This window comes from Andrographis paniculata, unplaced genomic scaffold (genome assembly GCF_009805555.1).
Source record: "Andrographis paniculata isolate CXL003 unplaced genomic scaffold, ASM980555v1 Contig37END, whole genome shotgun sequence".
NCBI lineage: Eukaryota > Viridiplantae > Streptophyta > Magnoliopsida > Lamiales > Acanthaceae > Andrographis > Andrographis paniculata.
In genome coordinates this window covers 1,069,608-1,095,974 of record NW_026137570.1, presented here as the reverse complement: position 1 = coordinate 1,095,974, position 26,367 = coordinate 1,069,608, and the positions used below count along the sequence as shown (strand labels likewise).

Genomic DNA, 26,367 nt, shown 5'->3' with positions numbered 1-26,367 from the left:
AAACAAACATCTATTTTGTTGATTTCAAATTAAAATTAAAATGAACAATATTTATTAGGTACGATTTTTAATAAAATATAATACTATTTAAATAAAAATTTAAATTAATTCAAATAACAGTCAAACAAGTAAAAGTGTCTTTTTGCATTTAGCACTCAGCACTAAATTAAACTTATAAAATCATTCAAAATACTAAGGGTGTGTTTGTTTGGGGGATTTAATAAGATTTTTACTATTCATCCAATTTTTTCCCCCCAAAAATATCAAATCAAACACCTATTTTTTATTTTTTATATTATACTAAAAATCAATTTTACATTCAAAACATCACATCAACACCTATTTATATCACATCATACAACTATTCAAATTCAAAATTTTTACTATTCAAATCCCAACTCAAAATCCAAACCCCCAAACAAACACACCCTAATATTATTTTGTTTATTCATAAAAAAAATATTTTAGCCATTCCTTGTGAAGTGTAAAAAGAATTATATATTTATTTTTTTATTTGAATTGTATGATGTAATAAATTGTAATTAATTATTTTTTTTATTTTCAAGATATACTAAAAATTTGTTTGATTGTAATTTAAAATTTAAAATTTAAAATGATATATTTGATTTATATTTGTTTAAATAATATTTTATAAAAAAATTAATATATTTTGTTAAAAATTGAAATCAAATATTTCACCCATATATTTATCGGAGGGAGTAGTATTTATTGTAACTTACATCTTAAAAAAATATATTTTTATATAATATTAATAAAAAAAAATTAGAGTATTATATACAAGTCACATGCGCGGGCAGGGTTCTGCTACAACATGGAGTGGTCCTATCGCGCGCAGGATATGCAATTGGACTGGGTCTAACGTCATCATCTTTGCCACGTGGAAGCCTCTGCTGATCTGTACGCTTTCTGGACCACTGCACCCTGCCTCACCCCGTACCAACCCTACTGCTCCCCACGTGTCCCATGGTCCCCACAGCCCCCCACCCCACCCTGCCCTAATTACTTCAAATTCTTTGATCGCTGCCTGCCGTCACCCCGACAGCTTTTCACGCGCCGATGATTCTCCACGCGCCGACAGCCGCTCATTCATTTGCAGGGTCCACGGATCTGGGGTCCCGAGACGGGGCTGCCGTTAGATCAGAAATGATCGACGGTTTATTTTTCTTCAAGAACAGTGTAGAGACGCGGCTCCTAGGAGTTCTTGGAAGGGCCTCGAAGAAATGGAGTAACCGAAGCCGTATAACTATGGTTAGTGGTATATTAACCACGGTTAGTTGGTTAGGTTTGATGGCAGGCTGTAGTGAAAAAGGAGACAACCAAACCCGTTGGGTGAAGAAGCCAATTGAAATTATTACTCGCGAGAAAAACAACGCACAGAGGATAGAGAGATAAAGCATCGAATCGAGGCGTGTACAGTGCTGTTCCTTGGGATTCTGCACCGCCATTACCTCCATTGCCTCTCCTCCGCGTCCATTACTTGGGGGAGGCGAAGGAGAAAGGAGGAAAATATGGAGGAATTTCAACTTTTTTGGTTTATTTTGCATTATTTTTAGTTTGATCGGTAAATGCTGAGTTTCCGGCGTTTCTGCAGGGATTGAAGGTTTAAAATGGTTGTTCGTTTGTTGAATTTTGGGATTTTGGCGGGTGAAGTTACGGAGTAGGTGAATGTAATGTAGTTTCGTATGTTTTTATGGATGAACTTTGGTTGAGGATCGATTAGATTAGAGTTTTTCTCCAAAGGAGAGGAGAATTTCTTTATTCATGGCGAATAGAGGGTCGTTTTCTCAGCAGCAGCAACAGAACACTGGTGTTTTATCTGAAGGTCGAACATCTGAGATGATTCATCGTCGATGTTTGTGAATTGCTTCTTCATTAAACTGAGTTTTCTTCTTCAATCTTCCTTTTTGGTGGAAATTCAGGGGACGGTAGGAGGGATGCGTTGTATGACGAGTTATGGAAGGGTTGCGCTGGCCCTTTGGTGGATATTCCAAAAGTTGGGGAAAGAGTATACTACTTTCCTCAGGGTCATATGGAACAAGTAAGCTTTGTTTGTAAGGCTGCTGGATTTCTGTTTGTTATCCAGATCTTAAGGAAACTGTGCTTGATTGAACAATCTCGAGTTTATCTTGTGGAACGTTGATGTTTCATATACTGTTTGAACGTATGTTGTTTTTGCTGTTTGCTAGTTAGAGGCTTCAACAAATCAAGAACTAAATCAGAGGATACCTATGTTTAATCTGCCCTCAAAGATCCTTTGTTCTGTATGCAACATTCAGCTGCTGGTAATCTCCTTTCAGCTTTTCTGTCATGTATTTTCAATTTGTGACATTAATGTGTTCTTTCCGCAGCCTGTATAAACCATCTCAAAATCATATGACAATCGATAGCCAACAAGTTTGTGTGAAATATCAATTCAAAGAAGCAAACATTATTAGAGTATATTAGGACATTATGCAATCTGTTGAAATGTCTATTATGTAGGCCGAGCAAGAAACTGATGAAGTGTACGCTCAGATTACATTGATGCCTGAAGCAAATGTAAGAATTGCGCAGTTTTCTTTTCCATACTATTGGAAATGTTGAAGCTGGCTTTTTCTTAACAATTGGAAGCTGATTGAATTTATCATTGTTAGCAAACTGAACCAAAAAGTCTTGACAAATCTTCGGATGAGCCTCATAGACCTGCGGTCCACTCATTCTGCAAAGTTTTGACGGCATCTGATACAAGCACCCATGGTGGATTCTCGGTCCTTCGGAAACATGCCAATGATTGTCTCCCTCCTTTGGTAATAATTGATGATTCCATCTTGCTTCTTGATACTTGCCCCCCCTTTTTTAAACCCAAATTTCATCCTTCAGTTAAATATGCTCGGGTTATGTGCAACTTGTATAACGTTTGGTATTACTGTGGTGCAGGATATGACTCAGCAGACACCTACTCAGGAGCTGATAGCCAAGGATCTTCTTGGAAATGAATGGTCTTTCAAGCACATTTATAGAGGTAATACACCATGTAACCTTCAAGAATTGCTTTAGATGTGATCAACAAAGATCCATTTAGTAAATAAAGAAAGTACTTGTCATAGACATCTATCTAATAATTTCATGAGAAAATTGCATGGTTGGTTGGTTGGTCTAACACCTAGTGATGATCGTGATTGGTTGCCTTGTGAGAGTTTGGATTCCCTCATTTCTTGACCGGGTTAATGCATATTGATGGAAACCAAACAGGTCAGCCTAGGAGGCATTTGCTTACAACAGGGTGGAGTACATTTGTTTCTTCTAAGAGATTAGTTGCTGGGGATTCGTTTGTGTTTCTAAGGTATAAGCAAATCTTTGATGGTATACAAGATGTTTTTGGCCTAATTGATACTTTATATACTGTTTCTAGGGGGGAGAATGGTGAGTTACGAGTGGGGGTCCGGCGCCATACCCGTCAACATAGTTCAATCCCATCATCAGTTATTTCAAGTCAGAGCATGCACTTGGGAGTGCTCGCGACAGCATCTCATGCGCTTTTAACTCACACCCTTTTTGTTGTTTATTACAAGCCAAGGTTTGCTACATGTTATTTTTGTCTACTCGTACCCAATACCCTTTCTTGAATTTCTAATGTTTTTGTTTGCATTTCAGAATAAGTCAGTTCATTATAGGACTGAACAAGTATCTCGAAGCTGTAAGCCATGAATTTTCTGTCGGGATGAGATTCAAGATGCGGTTTGAGGGGGAAGATTCTCCTGAGAGGAGGTATTTCAGTATATTTAGACAACCATTATATTTGTTGAGACCGAATGATTGTATTTCTAGTACCCGTTCTTATTTTTTTGATCATTCAGATATTCTGGTACAATAGTTGGTGTCGACGCCATTTCCTCTCAGTGGGACGACTCTAAGTGGCGATCTTTGAAGGTTACTACGTCCAACACCATCCATTTGTTTGCATTTAACTATTTCTCAAAAACTGATTGTTCTTCATGCTCCCCGTAATATTCGTAGGTCCAATGGGATGAGCCTGCATCCATTCCAAGACCGGAAAGGGTTTCTCCTTGGGAAATAGAGCCATTTACGGCAACTGTGTGCAATCCGGCGCAGCCATTGACGACAAAGCATAAGAGGCTTCGAGCTCATGTGGAAATCCCAGGTTGGATTTAGCTTTGATTTTCATTTATCTTCCTTTCTCTTCAACATTGTGTAACATACTGCAGAAAATTGGACTGCCCCAGCAACCCGGAATCTATCTCAGGAGCCACGCCAAATAAATGATGGCCCTGAAAGAAAACAAAGCAAAATCGATGATTCATTTGCTAAACAAGCTGACATTGCCACGACTCTCGCACAATCCTTAAACTCTCGTCTGGATGGGGTAGAGCAGCAACAATCACCTAATTTGAATGCTCCAAGTGTTTTGGTTGACGAGACAAAGGATCTCAACAGTGCATCAATTTGGTCGATGCCTTGGCATAATGAAATGAAATCAGATGCTGTTGCAGTATGCAGGTTGTTCGGGTTCGACCTCAAAAACCCCTTTTTAGTACCTCTTCATGGGCATCCTTCATCGCAATCTATTGACGCGTCACAAGAAGGCTTCGAATTTCGCATTCCAACCACAATGCTATCAGCTGATTCAGAGCATAAATCCAGCGTTCGGAATGATAAAAAAGAAGTTGAGAAATCTCATTCGAAATTACCAACAAAGGAGGTTCAGAGCCGCCATGCCAGAAGTTGCACCAAGGTACTCAGCGCAATTCGAAGGCCTTCAATATTAGGAATAGAACAAAACTTTCAATTTGATATTTGTCTTTGACTTGATTAGGTACAAATGCAAGGAGTTGCCGTTGGCCGTGCAGTGGACTTGAACACAATGAACGGTTATGATGAGCTCATAACCGAACTGGAAGAGATGTTTGAAATCAAAGGAGAGCTGCAGCCGAGAAATAAATGGGAGGTCGTATTTACAGACGATGAAGGTGACATGATGCTGATGGGCGACGATCCATGGATGTGAGTATTTTCAATCCATTCTATTTACTTATAGAGCTGTCAAACGAGTCTAACGAGCTTGAGTATTAATTGTTTGAGTTCGACTCGGACATGTTATCAGTACAGGTTCGGCTCAATTTGATTATGATTCGAGCTGAAATAGTGGCTCGAACTTGGCTTGTTAAGCTTGATTTCAAGTTCAAGCTTTGCTCACAAGGCTCAAACTCAAGCGAGTTTGAATTTTGCTCAAATTTTGTACGTATTATAATAAAATATTTAAATTTTATTAATAAATACAAGTGTTATTAAAATATACATATATAATATTAATACTCCCTCTGTCCCATATACCGTGTCTATGTTTCTATTTTCGTCTGTCCCATTTATTATGTCAATTTTCCAAAATTATATATTTTAATCTCATTTTAAATGGTTTAATATATAATTTTTTAAATTTTAGTTATACTAATTAATTATCTTAATCTAAGATAATTATTTCTACTGATTCATTCTTAATTATTTACTAATTATACTCCTGCTAAATTCTCGTGTCTACAATAAATGGGACACGGTAGCCGGGACGGAAGGGCTATATACAATGATACAAATATATCTTCACTAACGGGCTCAATCAAGCTGCCCGTGACCCGAGCTCAAGCTCGAGCTTGTTTTGAAAAATAATAATTTTCGAGCTCGAGTTCGGCTCGTTTATTTTTATAAACGAGTTGAGTCAAGTTTAGTTCGCGAGTTACTTGATTCATTTAACAGTTCTAAATCATTTCATATTGATCTTGCTCGCTAGTCAAAGCCCGGGTTATAGTTCAAGATTCTATTATAATTGCAGAGAATTTTGTGGCATGGTTCGAAGGATTCTCATTTGTTCCAGTCGGGATGTGAAGAAAATGAAAGGAACAAAAGCCCCCTTACCATCGACAAGCGATTGCCAGTGAACTGTAAGTTGCGAATCGTAGAAATTTCACTTTCGACACCTCCTAATCGTTTGATCCTTTTTAATATGTGCACGATGATCGTTTTGTGAAATCATTTTGACTCGGAGTGTCTCTAGTCGAGTAGGCGTTTTAGATTCTGTGCATATTCGGGGGGCCTGGCCTCGGGTTTTCGTGGCGACGAATCCCGACTACTACGGCAATGATACTCTGCCTGTAGGTGTATACTGTGCCTGTATGTGTGTATATATATATATATATATGGTGTGTTCTGGCACCTGGTATTGAGGCTTAAAGGCTTTACTTACTCGCAGTATTATTGATCCTTTTCAAATGTGTTCTTGGATTTGTGCCGTTCTTTACTTGGAACATCTTGATGCCCTGTTACTTACACCAGCTCATTCTTTTTTTTATATGTTGAAATATATTCATATGAATATTAAATAATACTAAGTATATACTCCCTCCGTTTGCAACATTTGTTTTGGATACTAGTTTTTAGGTGGGTAGTATTAAATACTTCCTTCGTTCATTTATTACTTTTAATCTCTACCATATAATTAAGGGTAAAATTGTCAATTCATAACAAAACGAAAATTACCTAAAAAATCGTGCAAATATATTTTAGGACAATAGAAATTAGAGGGAGAGAGTATGATAATGAGGTGATGTGATGGAGAGATGTGAATAAATAATAAATATATTTTTTTTTATTTGGGTGATGTGATAGAATAAAATGTAGGTAGAGATTAATATAATTAATTATTTTCTATTTTGAAAATGTTGGAAAGTGTGGGACATACCTAAAAAAAACCTGCTGCATAGTGATTTGGAACGGAATGAGTACTTTAGAATGAATAATAATTGTATGTGATATTCTAAACTAATAGAGTTTATTTGGTTCTTGTGGGTTTTTTTTAAAATTTTTTTTTTTGTTTATATAATGTTTTGATATAATTTTTCAAGAGAAAAAATAAAATTATATTACCTCCTCCCACAAGAAAGACGTCGTTTGCTTTTGCGTTAAATAAAGGCTTTTGCGTTAAATAAAGGTTTAATTTTTTTTTTAAGCAGGTATTTGATATAATAATTAATATTAAAAAAAAAATAACCTATAAGATTTTTTTTATGGGACACAAGTAGTATTAAAAATTATTGTTGGATTAATAATATTGATTTATATCTGAAATAGAAGCCAAACACAAGTGTTAATTGCATTTTTATTTATTTTGTTAATTGCATTTTATTTATTTATTTATTATTTATATTACTTATTTATTTATTTTTTAAGATAAGCTCCATTTTAGCATAATTTTGCGGGAAGTTTAAATAATGCCACGTGATAAAGGCTTGAAAGATTTGTGCTGTGTAATAATCTTCCGTCTAGGATGTATTATCTCCTATTTTTCTAGCACCCTTTAAGAAATGTTGATATTTTAGTTGGGGTGATGAAATGTTAAATGATCTACTTGATATTTTAGTAAATGTATTTTAATTTAGATAGAATGAAAATAATGGTATTTTGTGTAACAATATTGAAAAAATGAAAAGTAATTTTATATTGATATGGGACACAATTATTTATTTATGATAATGTGATAATTGATTTAAGACAAATGAAAATGATAAAATAATAAGATAATAAATATAAAGAAGGAGAAATTAGAAGTTTGTGTAATTATATTATGGTATTTTTATTATTTTTTAAATATAAAAATATATATATTTTTTGTTTCATATCAATATCTATTTTAGTATTATTATTATTATTATTATTATTTTTTATTTTTTTTTTATTTTTTTATTCCTTGTTTATATGGTTCTATGAACACATGTATATATAATAAATTTTCGTACAAGGGATGGTCTGAGAACTCCTATGCTTCGACGCCTTCAAATTTATTTGCCACACATGGTCCTGGTGTGATAACATATGTTACCTTTCAAATATATGTTAAATGAAATAAGGGTATGTACTCCTTGTATTTTTTATTTATATTGATTGAAAAAATCAAGCCTAAGGCATCACTTGTTCGGAAGTTAAATGAAATTGAATGAATTCATTATATAATATTAACAACTAATTAATTTAAATTTATCAAAACTTAGAAAAAAAATTATATATATATATATATACACACAAACAACTTACATAAAATAAATTGTAGTATTAAATATTACTCCTAATATTTTAGAAAAAAAAAAAAAAACCAATTAGAACAAAATTATAAATAAAAAGTATGTTTGAAAATTTTAAAATTACATAACAAAAGAATCAATATTTCTTTTATGACGTGAAAATCTACCAACCGTTATTTTTAAAAGGCCAGATAAATTTTCAATCAAACATAATAACTAAGCAAATCACATTAAGCACAAGTAAACCCTAAACTCTTTAATTTAATATATGTAAATACCAAATACTACCTTTGTCTTTATAATAAATAATTTTTATTCACTTGTAATTTTATTATTTTTACGTTAATAAATAATTTTTTATTAATTTTTTTTATTTATACCGTTATCTTTTATGAATATTTAATAAATTTTGTATAATAATTAAACAAACTTATATAATATTAAAGGGCAGAGAAAAATTATTAAATATGATATTTTTTTTAAATTTTTTTTTTTAACATTAATTATATTTTAAATGAAATAAAATTAAAAAATCGAATATTTTAAAAACACACGGTTTGGAAATATTTGGGCCGGCCTATATATAAGGTCCCTATTAATAGCCCATATATAAGCCTGCAACGCTCGTCGTCGGCCTTGTTTGCTGTGCCTCAGTAGCGTCTCTTTCTTGTGTAGAAAGAAAAGTGCGATTATTGTTCCAGGGAGACGGAACGAGAGGGCGAAGATGGATCCGAAATTCACAGAGGTATCTCAAGTGTTCGAGAGGTTCAAAGCGGCGTTTGTGCGGAAGGATTTCGATACTTGCACACAACTCCTCTCGCAGCTGAAGGTTTGAGTTTAATTTCTATTTAAAAGTTTGTTATTCCTGATATCTGTTTAATTTCTCGATTTTATTTTATTTTTTTTTGAAACTGAGTTCGGTTAATCTATCGTATGTGAGTCGCCTTAATTTGGTGTGTTTTAGTTGATGCAAACGCATCTAGGTTTTCAGTAGATTGATGTAATTTGGATATTATTTGCTGTTAAAACTTGTGGTTATGTAATGTTATCGACGAAGACGAGAAATGTGTTAAAAGAAAAATGAATGAATAGGTTAGATCTGTGTATTTCACCGGAACTGGTCATTTTTGGTGTTTGTGTTGAGATAGTTAGATTTTGCCTTTCAGCTTGACGGGGAAGCTTTCTTAGAATTGACTGAATTGTTTTGAACTTGGATCTAAGCTTAGAGGTTATGTTTGGTGAATTATGGAAGTTCTGATTACAATCTACTATGGCAGGTTTCGTTGACGGGGTTCAAGAGCTTACCTCCATTGTTTGAAGAAACTCCAAATGCAGTCCAGGAATTGACGCTAGCAAGTAAAAACATTTCGACATTTTGTCGATGTCATACTCCATTGTTGTGTTCATCTTCTGCAATCTTCAGTTTATTTATTTAGTATTCTGTTTTTTCAGGGGACATATATGAGCATGCAGTTGTTTTAAGTGTGAAGATTGAGGACCAGGATTCTTTTGAGAGGGACTTCTTCCAACTGAAACCCTATTACACAGATGCTCGGTAATCATCCATTCTCAACAGTTGCTAATAGATTTGATGCAATAAAAATATGGTTACAAAACCCATCTTCTGGAGGGTGAAGTTTATATTGTTTTATTCCAATTGAGGATATAAACATGGTTTTATTAAGTGTTAAATTTGTTCTTTTGAGTTTGTATTGATCTTTTTAGTTCTTTACAGAATATATAAATCTATATAAACCGCGACAATGAATTGGTTGGGTGTCTTTGGCATTGATGGATATCTTGAATTTCGGGATTTATTTTTCCCTACAACTATATGTATTACATAATTATGGTCTGTGGTTTTTATAATTTTTGGCAATGTAAATCATTTGAGCTCTTCAAATGTTTATGCGGTGTTTAGGTTTATTGTTCATGTTTATCTGTTAGAGTGGAGCTGCTTTAGGTTAATAATCACTATATATGACCCATTTTTTCGCTTGTTTGAGCAGCGGTCGGCTCCAATCATCCCCTCAGGAGTATCCCATTTTAGGTCTCAACCTTCTGAGGCTCCTTGTACAAAACCGAATTGCTGAATTCCATACTGAGTTGGAGTTACTTTCTCCTAGTGCTTTGGAGAACCCTTGCATCAAACATGCCGTCGAGCTGGAGCAATCCTTCATGGAAGGAGCTTATAACCGTGTGTTGAGTGCCAGACAAACTGTACCACATGAAACATATGTCTACTTTATGGACTTACTTGCAAAGACAGTGAGGTAAAGCTTCTGATGCTATACAGTTTTGATTAAGATCAATTTAATCTTCAATCTCGATAATGAATGTTATACCTGCTCTCTACATTCTTCTCACATGTTCTGCATTAGGTTTGTGGTTAGATTAATTCGTTCTTTCCTGGTTTTTTTGGATTTAAGAGCGCAATAATGAAACAAAAGGAAATTAAACCGTACTATGACTGACATATATTATGAGAATGTATTAGGTTTGTGATTAGATTAATTTGTTTTTTCCTGGTTTATTTGCATTTAATAGCACGATAGCGAAACAAAAGGAAATTAAACCATACTATGGCCTACATATATTATGAGAATGCATTAGGTTTGGTATTCGATTAATTCATTCTTTCCTGAATATTTGCATTAGGTATGAGAATGCATTAAGGGTGTGTTTGTTTGGGGATTTGGATTTTGAGTTGGGATTTGAATAATAAAAATTTTGAATTGGAATAGTTGTACGATGTAATGTTTTGAATATAAAATTAATTTTTAAGTATAATATAAAAAATTAAAAAATAGATGTATGATCTGATGTTATGGGGAGGAAAAATTTGATGAAAAGTGGAAAATGGGAAAAATTTCCCAAACAAACACACCTAAGTTTATTGCGTTCCCTGTCTCAGTTTTTGGGTTTCTCACTGATGGCTCTCTCTCTAGATATGCATCCTTTTGGCTATGAAATATTTCGGTCCCATTAATATCTCAGTTGTGTTCCTGGTAGGGATGAGATAGCTGGCTGCAGCGAAAAAGCCTATGATTCTCTTTCAATCAACGATGCCAAGAAAATGCTTCTGTTTTCTTCCGACAAAGAATTGCTTCAATACGTCGAAGAGGTAAAAAAAAAAAAAGGAAGAGAAATTTCTTGCATCCATCCACTTCACTCATCTCATATTTTTATATTCGTCGAATTCAATGCCATTCATTCGATATAAATATAAATATAAAAACGGGCATTGCAGGAGCACCCCGAGTGGGAGATGAAGAATGGGTGCGTGTTTTTCCAGAGAGCAAAAGAATCGATCCCTTGCAAGGAGATCCCGTCATTGCAGCTGATCAATCAGACACTCAGCTACGCGAGGGAGTTGGAGCGCATAGTGTGATCTGATCCGTCCATCCACCTTTCATCGGGTACTTTTCTGCCATCTTCTCTATTATTATTCCTGCTTTTGACTGAATTAATATTTTCAGATTGCGAAAAAAAAAAAAAAAAAAAAAAAAAAAGTTATCCTTTTAGAACATCATTTGTATTTAAGTCAGATTCTCTGGCCGGGGCTATAAAATACTACTACATTTTTTAGGTAGATGCTTTCTATTACTTACGTTTTTACTCCCTTCATTCTAAATTATTTACTTCATCATATTTGAAAAGAAAGGAAGAAAAAAAAAGCACCATATATTTGAAGTTATATATATTGTGTTATTTGTTTGGGATAATTATGTAACATTTTCTTTTTTTGATATAGTAAACCGTTTTCTTCACTGATAATTTTATTATTCTTATTTTAATAAATAATAATTACTTTGTCATTATTTTTTTATTTATCCTACTAAATTATATTAACATTTTAATATATTTTTTATATTGCTTTCGTTTTACTTTATTTGTTTTATTTTCATATTAGTATTATTTTTAAATTTTCGTGCTCAAGTTTTGTGGTGTAATTAGGTCTGCCGGAAGAAGTATATTTTTATAATATTAATTGAGAAGTGTCTAGAATTTTTTATTTTATTTTATATTTTAATTGTGTGAACACGCCCTGTATTTGTGTTTAATTTGTATAATGAAATTACATCTAACATCTATAGGTAATATATCGAATTAGTGAACAATAATTCTGTAAAAATTCTACAATTTTTTTTTTTTTTAAAAAATCCTAGTTTAAGTTATAAGATTTAATTTTAGTTTTATTTTAAATTTTCTATTAACTTGATCTTTATGTTATAATACCAATGGCAATGGTATGAGATCTTGACAAAATACTGGGCGTGGAAACTAAGGTGGTATCTTAATTTGATGGAAAATTCTGAAAGGGATTTACCTTGATCTTGTCAAAAGTGAATTTTACCTTTTATTATAATTATATGTTACTTTTCTGTAAAAAATTTGGTTTGAGTTTGGTATTAAAATGATGTATGATGTGATATTTTGTGAAAAAAATAAATATCTTTCTTCGAGAAATGCAGCTTAGGATTTTTGGACAAAACAAACAAACCCTTACACAAAGGAAGTTTTCTTATATAATTAAAGGGTCTGTTTTTTTTTCCTTTTTAAAAAAAAAAAATTCACATTTTTTTTAAAAATTTAATATATTATACACATTTATTAATTTTATATTATTTACATAATTTTTTATATTTTACATTAAAAATATATTTTTTCAAATTATTTTACAAATATGCCCAAAATATCAAGAGTAATATTTACAATTTTAGTATGTCTAAATTCAATTTTTTTTTTTTTAAAAGAATTTACTTTCAAGGGTAAATTGAAAATTAGTATTATTTTATTATATTATATATTTATAAAATATTAATTTATTTTAATTTGCATACAAAAATTAAAATTTTAACAAAAATCTAAAATAAAAACTAATTATATTTAATTATATTTCAATTGAAAGGTTAAACAAAGGTTGTGTCAACAGTGTGTTAAAGGGTGTATTTGTTTTGTATCTTGGTTTTATTTTTTTTATTTTTTATTTTTTATTTGTAAAGTATTTAAAGTTGTATAAATAATATAAAAATAATGAATTTGTGTAATATATTAATTTTTTTGAAAAATATATTGAAAATTTGTATTTAAAAAACAAACTTGTTTAATTGTAAATTATAAAAGTATTATTTAAATCTTTTTATTGTTTTTAAACATTTTATAAAAGAAAATCTCGACATTGTATTCTAAGTTTTTTAATAGAAAATTGTAATAACTATATAATAAAAATTAAAAATCAAACTCTAAAGATTTTATTTATTTACTTATTCTTTGACTTTTAAACTCTTAAATTTTAATAAAAATATAACTTTATCTTTTTTTGAAATCATAAATAAAAATATTATTGAAATTCAAAATTGTTAAAAAAATAAAAATTCAAAGGAACACATTATTATCCTTATTTATCCATTAATTACTAGTGCGTGTATATGTCCATATAAGTATTTATATTTTTTTAAAATTATGCAACCAAGAATTAGCATTTTATTTTAAGAAAGTATTGCAAAATATTATAATTCCAAAGCTTATTCAATAAGATGGAATCATATTAAATATACTCCATAAATAAGTATATATGTAAATTGCAAGAAATATTTAGAAACTTTAGGTTAAAATAAATTGATATAATTAAGACCGAGAACAAAATAAATCCGCACTTAAATCTACAGAACCAACGGTTCAGATTCATTTATCCGGTGCTGCGATCCCGGGACCTTCTAACAACACCTACGCCACTTCTAGCCTTTCCCACCACTGAAATCTCCTCTCCCTAATTTTCCCATTCATTTCCCACCGTCCGATCTTCACCTCACCGAAAAAATGTCGGACGAAAATGGCGAAACGGGCCCAGAAACCCTAGCCCGGCCCGAAGAAGAAGCTTCTAGGCTACAGGCCTTAGCGGCGGAGGCCTACACTTCCGGCGACCTCAAAGCCGCCGCGAAGCACGCCAAACAGGCGCACAAGCTTCATCCATCTCTCAACGGCTTGCCGGAGATGCTCGCCGCCTTTACAATCCTCCGCACCGCCGCGGAGCCGATTTCCGCCGCCGAAGGTAGCTCCGTTCTCGATTACTATCAAATCTTAGGGGTGGAGCAGTTCTCGCACATCAACACCATTAAGAAGCACTACAAAAAGCTCGCGATGACTCTTCACCCGGACAAAAATCCGTTCGCGGCGTCGGAGGAGGCGTTCAAGCTCGTCGGAGAGGCGGCGCGTGTGCTTTCGGATAGGATCCGTCGGAAGGAGTACGACACGAGGCTTAGGGTTGCGTTGCAGTCGAAATCGTCTCAGGAGTCCGAATTGACCGCCGGGCCGCCGCCGGAGACGTTCTGGACACCGTGCACGTCTTGCCGGCGGCTGCATCAATTCGAGCGGAAATATTTAGGGCATAACTTGATGTGCCCTAGCTGCAAGAAGACCTTCACAGCTGTGGAGGCCGAGGACGATTCCGAGAAGAATGGCTGCGTGCCGCCGACAGTTAGGGCAAGTGCTAGGATTAGGGAGAGGATTGCAAGAGGCGATGGATTAGGAATTGTGGAGAAATGTGGGTTAGGGATGAAGAGGAGAATTGCTAAGGTTGAGGTTAAGGCCACTGGCGATGTTAATCCGGTGGAAGACGGTGGCAGCAGTGGCGGCGATAATGGCAGCTATGAGAATGGATTGACCCAGAGAGTTGGAGAGGAGACAATGGAGAGTGAGAAAGCTAAGAAAGCAGAGGCAAGGGAAGATGCAACAATGACTTTATCGGAACTACGAATGTTGACGAGGCAGAAGAAGAAGAAGCTCGACAATGGCGAGGGAGCGATGAGACCGAATGAAATTGACGTTGGAAAATCGAGAGCGAAGAAAAAGAAGGTGGAGAATTCCGAAGGGGCAGAAGAAAAGGATTTGGAAAACGTAGAGAATGAAGATACAACAATGGCAATCGCCGCAGCAGGTGAAGAAGAACATGGAAAAGAGAAGAATGCCGACGACGAAATTGAAATTGATCGCAACTGGAAGAATCGAGAGGCGAATGGGAAAGCAACAGAAACGAGAGGGAAACGGGAGAGGCAAAGATCGTCAAAATTAGCAAATTTGGAAGCTTTACAAAGACACTCATCGAAAAATCAGCGCTCCAAGAAGAAGGATAGTAATGTGGAGATGTTGGCTGTGGAGGATGCTGATTTTCACGATTTTGACGTCGATAGACATGAGAGAAGCTTCAAGAAAGGCCAAGTGTGGGCAGTGTACGACGAGAGCGACGGAATGCCGAGGCACTATGCCGTAATCGATCAAATCGAATCCCTAAATCCGTTCAAGGTGATGCTGAGCTGGCTGGAAGTTAATCAAAATCATCCTGGAGAATCGATGAGTCAGTCATGTGGGAGCTTCAAGATTTCCAACAATGTGTCGATTCAGTTCGTGAATTTATTCTCACACATTGTGGATTGCGAAAGGGCTGCAAGACAGACGTATAGGATATATCCCAAGAAAGGGTCGATATGGGCGTTGTACGGCGAATTGAACCGGAAATACGACATCGTCGTTTGCTTGAGAAGCTACAGCGACATGCACGGGACGAGTTTAGCGTACCTCGAGAAGGTGGAGGGGTTCAAAGCAGTGTTCAAGAGACGATCGATTGGCGCGAATGCAGTTGTGTGTCTAAGAAAGGATGACATGAGGAAATTCTCGCATCGGATCCCGGCAAAGAAGCTTTCGGGCGATCAGGTGTCGGGGATTCTCGACAAGGACTGTTGGGAACTCGATCCCGCTGCGCTCCCGCTTCATTTTCTCGGTGAGTCTCTTTAGTTTAATTAAATTAGTGTTTATTACATTTGGTTTTTCTATGTTTGTGTTGGAATGATTCTTGTGAATGCATGGATTCCTTCGTAAAGTATAAGTTTCGATGCATTTTGAATATGGTATTGTCAAGTTTTGGAGTTTCTTGGAGTATCCGAATGGGAATCTTGCACATATGTTCGTTACTTTGAGTGATTAGAGTGGATAGATTATTTTGATAATATTTATGAGGAGACGAGAAGTGATTTGAGTTATTATGAAGGATACATTTCTCTTAGTTATATTTGTCGTGAGAATAAGTGATTCGAGGAATGGAAATCATGCATATATGATAACTATGACGATAAAAATGACAATACTTTGAGTAATTAGGGTGGATATTTATGATGAGCCGAAGTGATTTGAGTTTCTAAGAAAGATGTATTATCTTAATTATATTTGTCGCTAGAATAAGTGCTTTGAGGAATGTATATGATAAATTTATGTTCGATATTTTGAGTGATTAGGGTGGATATTAATGACAAGACGGAGCGATTTGAGTTGGTAGGGAGGATTTAATTATATTTGTCGCGAGAATAAGTGATTTGAGGTCATGCATATATGATATACATGTGTTGGATACTTTGGGTGATTAGGGTGGATATTTATGACAAGACGAAGTGATTCGAGTTATTAGGAAAGATGTATTATCTTTAATTATATTTGTCGCGAAAATAAGTGATTTGAGGAATGGGAATCATGCATGTATGATATACATATGTTCGATATTTTGTGTGGATATTTATGACGAGACGAGTGATTTGAGTTATTAAGTATGATACATTATCTTAATTATATTTGTCGCAAGGATAAGTGATTTGAGGAATGTTCGATATTTTGAGTGAGTGATTAGAGTGAATATTTATGACTGAGACGCGTGATTTGAGTTATTAAGAAGAATACATTGTTTCAATTATATATGTCGCGAGAATAATAAGTGTTTTGAGTTATTAGGAAGAATATGGTATTTTGAATGATATTCATCGCAAATAAGTGGTTGGGTGATTAGGGGGAATAGATTATTTAAACAAATACTTACGACGAGAAGAATACGAATATATATATCGGAAGATGAATTAGGTTGTTGGTGGTGGTATGTGTTATTTGTTCATATGTTGTATTTGAATTATGGTAATAGGTACATACATGGTAGCATTTGTATTATATTAATATGCATGCGCTGTTTGCTACTTCTAATCAACACTCTCATCGTCTCCAACTTAATACATCATTCAAAATACATTTATGGCAAGATTAAGGGATTTGTTTTGTCGATAAGATGAATATATTATTTAAGTAAAAGTATTTTTTATTATACATAATATTACAAACAATAGCATTAAAAAATAAATAGGTTTTAAGGGCAAAATTGTTTATTTATTTATTTTATATTGTACTAATGCTATATGTATATATATATATATATATAAAACAATTAGATATATATGATTAGGAGGAGGGAGAATTTTAATTGCTATATTTACTTTACGATGAGAAGTTGACTTCAGTAATTAGAATGAATAATTTGATTTATAATATTTACGATGAAAAGCAGTTAATTGAGCAATTATATGATTAATTGATTGTTTGAATTCTATTTACTATAAACATAAAACGATTCGACTGTTAATAATTAATGCATTTATTTGAGTTTATGAATTATAACATCTTAAATTGAAATATGAAGTCAAAATTAACAATCAACAAACTTGCTATGTTCTTCTCTCATTTTATTTTTAATTTTTTTTTTATTAATTTACAATTGTTAATAAAAATATATTAATTTTATATAAATATAGCATATTAAATTATTATCTCATCTTTTTTTTTTTAAAAAAAAAGAAAAAACATAAATTATAACCTACTAAACAAATTCTTTTAATCCAAACTCTTATAAAAATAGATCTATATTTTTTTTTATTTACACTTAATTTTCAATATATTGAATATATATTTGCAAAATATTAGACGTAACTCCTAACGATTACATAAACTCAAATCAAGAAAACCTTTTTGTTTTTTTTTATTTCTTTATTTTTTTACCATTACAAATAAAAATATATTACTTTTTTTTTTAAAAAAATCAAATACAAATATTATTTAAATTAAATTTCAAATAAAAACCAATCACACCCTTAACACGTCTGCCTCTTGAATGAATGCCGTGCGCATAAAACTTCATACTAACAAATGTGAGTTGAATATTTGATTCATTACAACACTAACAAAATATATTGACATACATACATACATATATATATATATATATATATAGAACAAAATAAATTATTGTTTCAATCGAACAGCTTGCTAAACACAATTTTACAACACAAACAGAAGCAAAACACGAAATAAGTGGGAACTGGGAAGAACAAATCAAGTTATAGATGAAAATGCTAAAAAAAAACAAAGACTTTAAAAAAAGTTTAGTTTCTATTACTGTATCATCTTCCTCTGTCTTGTTCATTCATAAGAAGGCGCAAGGCAATCGTTGACCATGTCGACAATATTGGGATTTTCTAAAGCCGCAGCCACTCTTTCCTTGTCGTTCAGCTGTTTATTTACTGCAAAACAATACATCAGTCGAGTCAGGGTAGTAAAATTGGGGTGTGAAACAAGAATGCGATGATTAGAGTAAGATTAGTGACCATTCCTAGATGAGTAAATGCATACTGTCTAAGAATTAAAATGTTTGTTATTTGGTTTAGGTTTATGCCGAGTAGCAATAGCAAAAATGCTTGAATTTTACAGCCTAGAAATCCCCCATATATAATGTGTTCATTGCACAAGTAATTAACTTAAGGTGAAAATCGACGAAAAAATCTACATATATAAGCCTCGTCCTACCGGGTAATCATCATAGACAAAGCTACAACAGTTGGGCATATATATATATATATATAGAGAGAGAGAGAGAGAGAGGGAGAGAAAGAGAGAGACCTGCAGCTTCAGTGGCATGTGTACCCGGTGCTACTCTGATATCCACCTGCGAAGAAAGAATGGGGGAGAAGACTTTTAATTTATCAATTTATATATATAAGAAAATTATTACATCTATCAAACACTATGTTATTTCAAAAAGATAAAAAATGAAAATGCAAAGACATCACAAATTAAGCGAGATGTTGCAAAGATTTTTTCCCATAAGAAAATAAAAGCAAAGATTATTAGATTTTCGTCCCAAGGTAGGCATACGTGTTTTCTTTTGGCGTTTGGTTTTGAGTTTTGACTTGAACATTAATTTAGATGTGATTTTTCTGTGAGAGAATAAAAATATGACTCCGAAAGTATAAAAGTATGCAACTTCTTTGCTATGCAACTTTCGCTATTCCATATAAAAGTATGCTATTTACTATCACAAAACATCAAATTCAACCACTATTTAAACATAAAATACAAATACAAGATCAACGGAAACAAAGCCTACAATCTGTAACCAGAAATTTAAAGCAATATTGAAATAAAGGCATAGTGTGTATAACATAAATGCATTTTCAGATTTTAGAACAGCTTAAACCCGCTAAGATTCACGGACACATACTCTCCGTCCCAGGTAAATTGTCCCATTTAGCATAATTATGATTTAATAAGAATAATTATAGATTAAAATTAAAATGATTAATAATTTAATTAAAATAAAAAAAAATATAAATTATGAATTTTAAAATGCCATTAAAATGTATAATTATATGTCAAAAAAATAGAATGACAAATTATGTGGAACGGCCGAAAATAAAAATAGTGGACAAATTAAGTGGGATGGAGAGAGTACTAATTAGTAAATGTCACACAAAAGATTCTGGACAAGGGTACCTTGAATCGAGGTGGCAACGATCGCATCAATTTGACCCGCAAACACAAGCCAATAACTGTAGCCATACTGCAATGCTCAACTGTTGGTGTAAACGTGACTCTAAAACAGATAAGTTTCAATAAGTTAGGATTAAAAAATTTCATAACTAACAAAGAATAGTGCATCGAACATGCATATATTTCTACCTTACAGAACTGCGGCCATCCTCCACCTCAATGGAATCTTCTGTTATAACTTTCAGCTCTTCCAATGAATAAGGGTGTTCGGGATCTTTGATATCTCTAATATGATGTACAATAGCTAATTAAGTGTAACAATTTATTTGCCACAAAATGGTTTTGTGCCAGGTATCAATCTTCAGGCAGTTGCTCGACTCCAAACTACCATGAAAAGCATATAGACAGAATCATAGAACCAGTAGATTAGCAGAATGTATATTTGCAGAACATATTATTTTAATCGTAAAATGAAGATTTCCTTGAAATACAAATAAACCACCACCTTAAAACACCGGAAGAGTTCAAATAAGATACCGAAAAATGAGAAGCAACAAGCTGATTCAGAAATCACCTAACTAGAGCTTAAAGCATGCATCTGTACAAACAATAAGTTACCATTAGCACCACAAAGAGGATGGCTTTAAGAAGTGAGAAAAAGTTGCCGCAATCAAAACTTCACTATGAAAATCTTTGGCCAACATCTAACTCAAAATATAAAGCAAAGGTTCATATATTTAATGGACTATTGAGCAATAAATTCCCAACCCCTCAAAAATCTAAAACATTTAAACTCAATTTAAGTATGAAAGGTTCATACTAACAAACACATAAAATGCACTGAAGGATATCAAAAATTTCTAGTTGGTCAATTTCTTCTCTTGCATATTCGTCCACTTCACTAGGCACACTTCGAGATCGACGGTCCTTTTTTCCATACACAATGGGGTTAGCGTTTATTAACCCTGAAACCATGGTGACTTCTCAACCTGATACATAATAGAAGATTGAAGATATCAACTAAAGCCAACAAATATTATAAGCAGTTTGAATGAACATTGTGATATATACATAACTCATCAGCAAACCTAAACAGAACCATCCAGTCGGCATAAAATGTAGCTACATAAATGCAAATCATCCAAAAATACAGATACAATCACTATCATTAAAATCAAAATGACACACTATTTCATTCCTTTTTTAAATTAAAAAAAAATGTGAGGAAATGAACATAGCAAAGTGCTATCTTTGTCCTTACTCTAGTGCACCAAATGAAATTTTATAGGGAAAAATCATGAGTTACACATGGTCACCATACAAAAATTTGAAAAGAATGCTAAAAAATTCAAGCTCGGAAAACCAAATATAGAATCAAAATATCTTTGGATAGCCAATATTGTAATACTTCCACCGAATGATCTATGTAACACACTGCAAGTCTACAGCCTGCCTACAACATATCATCGAACACCACAAGATATTAACTTTAAGACGTAGAAACTTCCTGAAGGCATCTAAACAACAATGTTTGGCTCAGACAATCACTCCACCATCCACAAAAATGATTTATTAAATTGAAAGCCAAAATAATCAGAAACAAAATCATCACATCACAATCAAATAATCTGCATAACTAGAAATACAATCCCTTGCCAAGAAATCCCTTTCAAAGAATTATTAATAACATAAAACTCACTGCAAACAATAATATCACAATCAAAATAACTGCATAACAAAAAGGCAAAAAAAGACATTCCATAAACGAAATTCCTCAACCTCAAAACCCTAAAACCAGCATAAAAATCTTACCCTACAATAAAAGAGACAGAAGGATGATCAAACGATCAGAAATCCAAATCACGTCAGTGGAAGGTACGAACGAGAAAAATTGTCGATTGGATAGAGCAGAGGCGACACAAATTCGCGTACGAGGAAGAAGGGGGAAAAATAGAAACGGGCCTTGAGGATTATATAGGTCGGTAAACGGGCTGACCCGTATAATCCGGGTTGAAACGAGTTAACCGGGCGCACCCGTATAATCGGTTTCCGTTTCGAGCCTCCGGTCCAGACCGGCGGTTCACCGATTTCGAACCGAATATTCCAGTTTGAATCGAAACCGCCGTTACATTAAAAACCGGAATTTTCACGGTTCATCGTGCATTTTTCCCCAACGTTTTTCTACCGAGAACCGCCGCAACGTGTTTTTGTGGGTAGGGTTTGAGATGAATTAAATCAGAACCGCCGTTTTGATGTCTTAAAATTTGGACCGAAACTGAACCGATAAAACTTCTATTTCTGTTCCGGTTTAATGAACCGGCGGTTCGAAACCGTCTGACAACTCTACCCTATAGCGTCCAACCCGATCCGACTCGGGAAAGGACACAGCCCTTTTTAATATATTTATATATTTTTAAATACTGTATTTTAATTTCGTCCATTTTACAAATCAATCAAGAACAAGAAGCCGTCTTTCGACATTTCTCGTCGAAGTTTTCTTCTCCGGTCATCGACGTCGGCCTCGAAGACAGGGCAGCTTCATCGTCGTTGAACATACTTCTTTTACACTTTCGTCAATCGTCGGAGGCTTTGTAAGATTCCTACACTATTTTCGAATTATTTTATGTTATCAGTTTTTCAATGCCCGGATGCTATGGTATTTTCTGTTTCAATTGTTTGGTGTTAGTTGTAAGTAACTGTGTTAAGTTATAGATTGATTCGATGGCTTGAGTTTATTGGTTTAATTTTTGTTGGTTTGTGCGTTTCTTAGATGAATCATTGGGTACACTTTGTGTTTCTTTTGTTGGAAGAATTATGCTTCTTTTTTTTTTTTTTTTTTTTTTTTTTTTTTTTTTTAATTGAAGTGGTTTAGGTTTTTCATGAATTACACAATATAGCGATTGATTCCTGGTTTAGGTACCGATTCACAATAATGTGAGTGAGATAAGTATAATACACATATATATAGATTGCCTTTATTCAAGAATTTTTTATATTCAAAGTAGAGAGTTCCTTGAATTCATTCCCGTATAATTTGCCTTGGTCTTTTGCTGAGCCAGAGGACTGTCTAAGTAATAAAGCTATGAATGAACACTATTTGGACTATCTGAAATACACTGGCTGCCGGCTTTAATCAGTATTCTTAGAGCTCTATGATTTAGAATTCTTATCCCACTCTTTACTTGTAGCTGCTAATTTTGTACATGCAGGCCACTGATTCCTGTTCAAAGCAAAGAGGGGCAGGATATGCAGAATTTGGGTGAATTTAGGCTGCCCCACTTCTTCAATTACCCTCCATATTTCACGTAATGCCTCCAATTTTTGTTTTTTTTTGTTTTGTTTTGGGTTTTTGGGTTGAACCTTTGTTAGTTATTTGGATGATACTGTATGAGATAGCATATGTTCAATGCCACTCCAGATAATGGTGTTCCATATTGTTTGATGAAGAGGGTGAGATTTATTGCCAAAGCTTAAGTTTGTGGCAGAACTTTGTTAGAGAAAGAAAAAAGAGCAAGTGTTTAAGTTGATCTAATCATATAGATGAATTTGTGTTTTACATTGAAGGAAGGTTTAATAATCTGGAGTTGAAGGGGCTCTAATTGTATTTCTATCTATTCCAAAATTTTTCTTAGAGTTTAGTATATCTTTTTAAAGTTGGCTTTCGTATCCTTGAGTTTTACCATTATGGAGTGGATGAATTTATACAGATTGCAGAACTAGTCAATCATTTTCAGGTGACATATTTTGCTAGATTGGATGATACATCTAATGTTTTGGATAGCAGATGCTTCTATTATGGGCTTGTTCACTTGTGCTTTTGTTTTTGTTCTTGTTTTGTGTTTTTAAATGTTTTTGAGGTGAAAATAGTTGTTCAATGGATTTTTCAATGGAAAATGGGTATTAGCTGTAATGCTTTCGGAGGGAAATGGTAGATTGAATTTTAAAAAATGGGGTAAAGAAACACAAGTGAAAAAACCCATAATGATTTTTAATAAAGTTGAAGATATCAGAAACTATATGTGTCGGTGGAATGGAATGAGACAGATATATGGCTGCAGTTGTATGCTGATCATTTACTGTCTTAGTTAACACAAGTCAACCTCATATTGTCTGATTCATTTAATATTTGGGTTTGAGGGCTTAATTCATTTCCATGGTAATGTTTTTCATTCTTCTAGTTTGCAGCCAGTGAGAGACACTAGAGAAAAACAGGTACAACTCTGGAAGGAGTTGATACTTGATTATTGTCGGACCCAAAAAGTTTTTACCATTGGACTTGATGAAGACTTCCCGTTGTTTAGCAATCCGGTGATTGAAAGTAACCACTCTTTTATTTTTTTTACCATCTCGTTATTATAGTGTTAATCTGCTATAGTGTTCTTCTTCTTACTGATTGAAAAGGAGAAAAACAATTGATGAAACTTAGGAAAATGGATAGTTGGATTTGATGAATACTTCTAGTTTGTTTCGTCTTTTGAACTTCTAATAATATAAGCATAGATGGAATCAGGTGAATTTTTTGTTGAAGATTTTTTATTGCTTGTATAAGTGATGCACTGATTTAGCAATGATTTAGATTCAACTATTTAATAACCTTAACATATTATATGTTGCAATTTATTTTACAATTTCCTACTTTTATATGAAGTACTAATTCCAAAACCTTGAAGGGTTGAGCTAGTCATGCTTTACTTCTCGTTTCACCATTTTTAAAAGGACTATGAGATAGAACTTAAAGTGATAAGCTAGGAATTTCTTACAACTGAGAAATGGCTGAAATGCAAATTTAAATTCATTGGCTGCTACCTTCTCTTGGTTTGAATGGTTGGTCGTCTTGAAAATAATGTCCATTGTTTGTTGGAAAGGTTAGTTATCAAAGTCCGGTCCTATAAATTTCCACAAATTATGTCAGTTACATATCTTCATAGTCATACAGCGCTAACCGGTGAGGGCGACGCAGGAGCTGTACTAATTTCAAGTTTTTAAAATTTAGACTTCTAACTAGATATCTACGAAATTACATGTATTTGCCGCTTTTACTATCTCAATTTCTTGAGCTTTATAATATACACTGATTACTCAAGTGCTATATTTTTTAATTGCCAACTATAGTCCTCTATAGTGCAAAAAATCTACCCTCTCCAGAATTTTCTATTAATCCCTGCTGCCGAACTCCAATTTCTTGTCTGGAACGCAGGATCTCTAAGTCACGAAGCTAGAGAGGCATTCCTGTCGGCATTGGTTTCAGAAGGTACAATCTCCTTACTGTGTTTACACCATACATTCAATACATTTGGTATCACACTAGATCAAGTTCAAACTCGACAGGACGGGCCGAATGGCTGGATAAGAGCCACAGGAAGTGTCTGATCCATTGGCATCGGATACAAGAATGGGCAGAACTGATTATTAAATTTGTGAGTTTTGCTTTGGGGGTTTGGAGTTTGTGTTTTTCAGTATAATATTAAAAAATAAAATAGACAATCTAATTTGTTTTGTTTTTTATAGAGTGGGGGGGGGGTTGAATTTTGAAAAATGTTATAGATTAAAATAACTAAATAGTTTAATTAAGATTAAGAAAATTATAAATAATAAAATTTAAAATATGATTAAAGTGTATAATCATATTATCGAAATAACAAATTATGTAGACCGACAAAAATAGAAAAAGTAAGACAATTTATGTGGAATAGAGGGAGTACATAAATTTTGACAGCTATTACTTGCTTCCGATAAGATGTACTTCCTCTTTCATTCAAATTTATTCTCACTTTTTTCTTTTTTGATTGTCATCTAAATTTATTCTCTTCACTTTCTTTTTTTGTTGTCATCTAAATTTATTTTTCTTTTTTTTAGTAAAAAAATACCACTTTTTTCTACTTTTTTTTTTTACTTTAAAAAAAAATATTTCTATTTTTACCTACTTTTCTTAAAACGTTGTATCCGGTCAAATGGACATATATTTTGATGACGGAGATACAATACAATACATTTTATTAGGTTAAGGACTATGGTCTTGAGGACAGTATTATGACCGTTGAGGAGATACGCTCGGGTGTTGAGTCTCAAGGAACAGGTGAGGGATCTTGGCCTCGATTATTTTTTACTCACACTTACATTATTGTTGGTTGTTTATGTTTGTGTCGGGTTTTTTTCTATAAACAGAGCTTCACGGGATGGATCGAACGGTGCTGATGCGGGCATTGAAACAGCTTGAACACAAGGGGAAGCTTGCAATCTTCAAAGGAACTTCTGCTGATGATGAAGGCATCAAATTTAATTTGTAGATATGCTGCTCTCTGTTTTCGTGTCTGCTGATTTTTGGTCTCTCTTTGCCTATTATTTGCTGCATTCTTCTACCCCTTTACCGTTGGATTTCGAAGTAGTATAAAATATATTGCCATGGCTATTTGTGTTAGCACGGATGTGTTCACTTATTTTTTTATATGTTAGGTATGAATAACATATAATTACAGCTATCAACGAGCTGAGCCGAGCCAAATTTTAAGTATTCGTTAACGTTCGCGAACAAGGCTCGTGTTCCTTTATTAAGCTTTCGAGCTCGTTCGTAGTGTTCGAGCTCGGCTCGTTAAGAATTTTTGTTGTTTGAGCTCGTGCTCCTATTCGATTCGTTTAGGCTCGATTA

The 26,367-nt window shown here is 33.6% G+C and overlaps 5 protein-coding genes across 6 annotated transcripts; 4 read left to right on the top strand and 1 right to left on the bottom strand.

The window, feature by feature from the left end:
• Nucleotides 1-1,340: 1,340 nt before the first annotated feature.
• LOC127250433 (auxin response factor 18-like) lies at nt 1,341-6,306 on the top strand. Of its 2 annotated transcripts, none has more exons than XM_051273716.1 (14): nt 1,341-1,843; nt 1,941-2,059; nt 2,208-2,303; nt 2,503-2,559; nt 2,655-2,807; nt 2,938-3,022; nt 3,253-3,343; nt 3,413-3,577; nt 3,655-3,768; nt 3,858-3,930; nt 4,018-4,162; nt 4,245-4,753; nt 4,835-5,022; nt 5,846-6,306. In XM_051273716.1, exons 1-14 carry the CDS (start codon nt 1,783-1,785, stop codon nt 5,949-5,951), a joined length of 1,962 nt encoding a protein of 653 aa, XP_051129673.1. In that variant the 5' UTR covers nt 1,341-1,782; the 3' UTR covers nt 5,952-6,306. The 2 variants fall into 2 exon arrangements, with proteins under 2 accessions (XP_051129673.1, XP_051129672.1); XM_051273715.1 differs by having other exon boundaries at nt 4,227-4,753.
• Nucleotides 6,307-8,707: 2,401 nt separating this feature from the next.
• On the top strand, nt 8,708-11,679 carry LOC127250664 (26S proteasome non-ATPase regulatory subunit 8 homolog A-like). The gene is made up of 6 exons (XM_051274047.1): nt 8,708-8,916; nt 9,365-9,443; nt 9,540-9,642; nt 10,097-10,360; nt 11,100-11,211; nt 11,338-11,679. The coding sequence occupies exons 1-6, from the start codon at nt 8,812-8,814 to the stop codon at nt 11,476-11,478; spliced, it is 804 nt and encodes a 267-aa protein (XP_051130004.1). The 5' UTR covers nt 8,708-8,811; the 3' UTR covers nt 11,479-11,679.
• A 2,008-nt stretch (nt 11,680-13,687) lies between these two features.
• LOC127250553 (uncharacterized) lies at nt 13,688-16,015 on the top strand. The gene has a single exon (XM_051273890.1). The coding sequence runs from the start codon at nt 13,911-13,913 to the stop codon at nt 15,879-15,881; it is 1,971 nt and encodes a 656-aa protein (XP_051129847.1). The 5' UTR covers nt 13,688-13,910; the 3' UTR covers nt 15,882-16,015.
• Nucleotides 16,016-18,081: 2,066 nt separating this feature from the next.
• Nucleotides 18,082-21,676, bottom strand: LOC127250436 (protein AE7-like). Its single transcript, XM_051273720.1, has 6 exons — nt 21,534-21,676; nt 20,546-20,710; nt 19,911-20,025; nt 19,725-19,824; nt 18,852-18,897; nt 18,082-18,475 (listed from the first exon to the last, which is right to left on the bottom strand). Exons 2-6 carry the CDS (start codon nt 20,694-20,696, stop codon nt 18,375-18,377), a joined length of 513 nt encoding a protein of 170 aa, XP_051129677.1. The 5' UTR covers nt 20,697-20,710; nt 21,534-21,676; the 3' UTR covers nt 18,082-18,374.
• A 480-nt stretch (nt 21,677-22,156) lies between these two features.
• Nucleotides 22,157-26,139, top strand: LOC127250435 (vacuolar protein sorting-associated protein 25). The gene is made up of 7 exons (XM_051273719.1): nt 22,157-22,312; nt 22,931-23,026; nt 23,900-24,039; nt 24,919-24,972; nt 25,050-25,138; nt 25,722-25,797; nt 25,887-26,139. Exons 2-7 carry the CDS (start codon nt 22,968-22,970, stop codon nt 26,006-26,008), a joined length of 540 nt encoding a protein of 179 aa, XP_051129676.1. The 5' UTR covers nt 22,157-22,312; nt 22,931-22,967; the 3' UTR covers nt 26,009-26,139.
• The last annotated feature ends 228 nt before the right edge of the window (nt 26,140-26,367 follow it).

Excerpts from the sequence above, each read along its gene's own strand:
- LOC127250433 (XM_051273715.1), top strand. The coding sequence starts at position 1,783 with ATGGCGAATAGAGGGTCGTTTTCTCAGCAGCAGCAACAGAACACTGGT. Across the intron at positions 3,344-3,412 it reads GATTCGTTTGTGTTTCTAAG|GGGGGAGAATGGTGAGTTAC; the intron begins GTATAAGCAAAT and ends TACTGTTTCTAG. Across the intron at positions 4,163-4,226 it reads AGCTCATGTGGAAATCCCAG|AAAATTGGACTGCCCCAGCA; the intron begins GTTGGATTTAGC and ends AACATACTGCAG.
- LOC127250664 (XM_051274047.1), top strand. The coding sequence starts at position 8,812 with ATGGATCCGAAATTCACAGAGGTATCTCAAGTGTTCGAGAGGTTCAAA. Across the intron at positions 8,917-9,364 it reads AACTCCTCTCGCAGCTGAAG|GTTTCGTTGACGGGGTTCAA; the intron begins GTTTGAGTTTAA and ends CTACTATGGCAG. Across the intron at positions 10,361-11,099 it reads TTACTTGCAAAGACAGTGAG|GGATGAGATAGCTGGCTGCA; the intron begins GTAAAGCTTCTG and ends TGTTCCTGGTAG.
- LOC127250435 (XM_051273719.1), top strand. The coding sequence starts at position 22,968 with ATGCAGAATTTGGGTGAATTTAGGCTGCCCCACTTCTTCAATTACCCT. Across the intron at positions 23,027-23,899 it reads AATTACCCTCCATATTTCAC|TTTGCAGCCAGTGAGAGACA; the intron begins GTAATGCCTCCA and ends TCATTCTTCTAG. Across the intron at positions 25,139-25,721 it reads CAGAACTGATTATTAAATTT|GTTAAGGACTATGGTCTTGA; the intron begins GTGAGTTTTGCT and ends ACATTTTATTAG.
- LOC127250436 (XM_051273720.1), bottom strand. The coding sequence starts at position 20,696 with ATGGTTTCAGGGTTAATAAACGCTAACCCCATTGTGTATGGAAAAAAG. Across the intron at positions 18,898-19,724 it reads CGTTGCCACCTCGATTCAAG|GTGGATATCAGAGTAGCACC; the intron begins GTACCCTTGTCC and ends CTTTCTTCGCAG. Across the intron at positions 18,476-18,851 it reads ACATGCCACTGAAGCTGCAG|TAAATAAACAGCTGAACGAC; the intron begins GTCTCTCTCTTT and ends ATTGTTTTGCAG.
- LOC127250553 (XM_051273890.1), top strand. The coding sequence starts at position 13,911 with ATGTCGGACGAAAATGGCGAAACGGGCCCAGAAACCCTAGCCCGGCCC.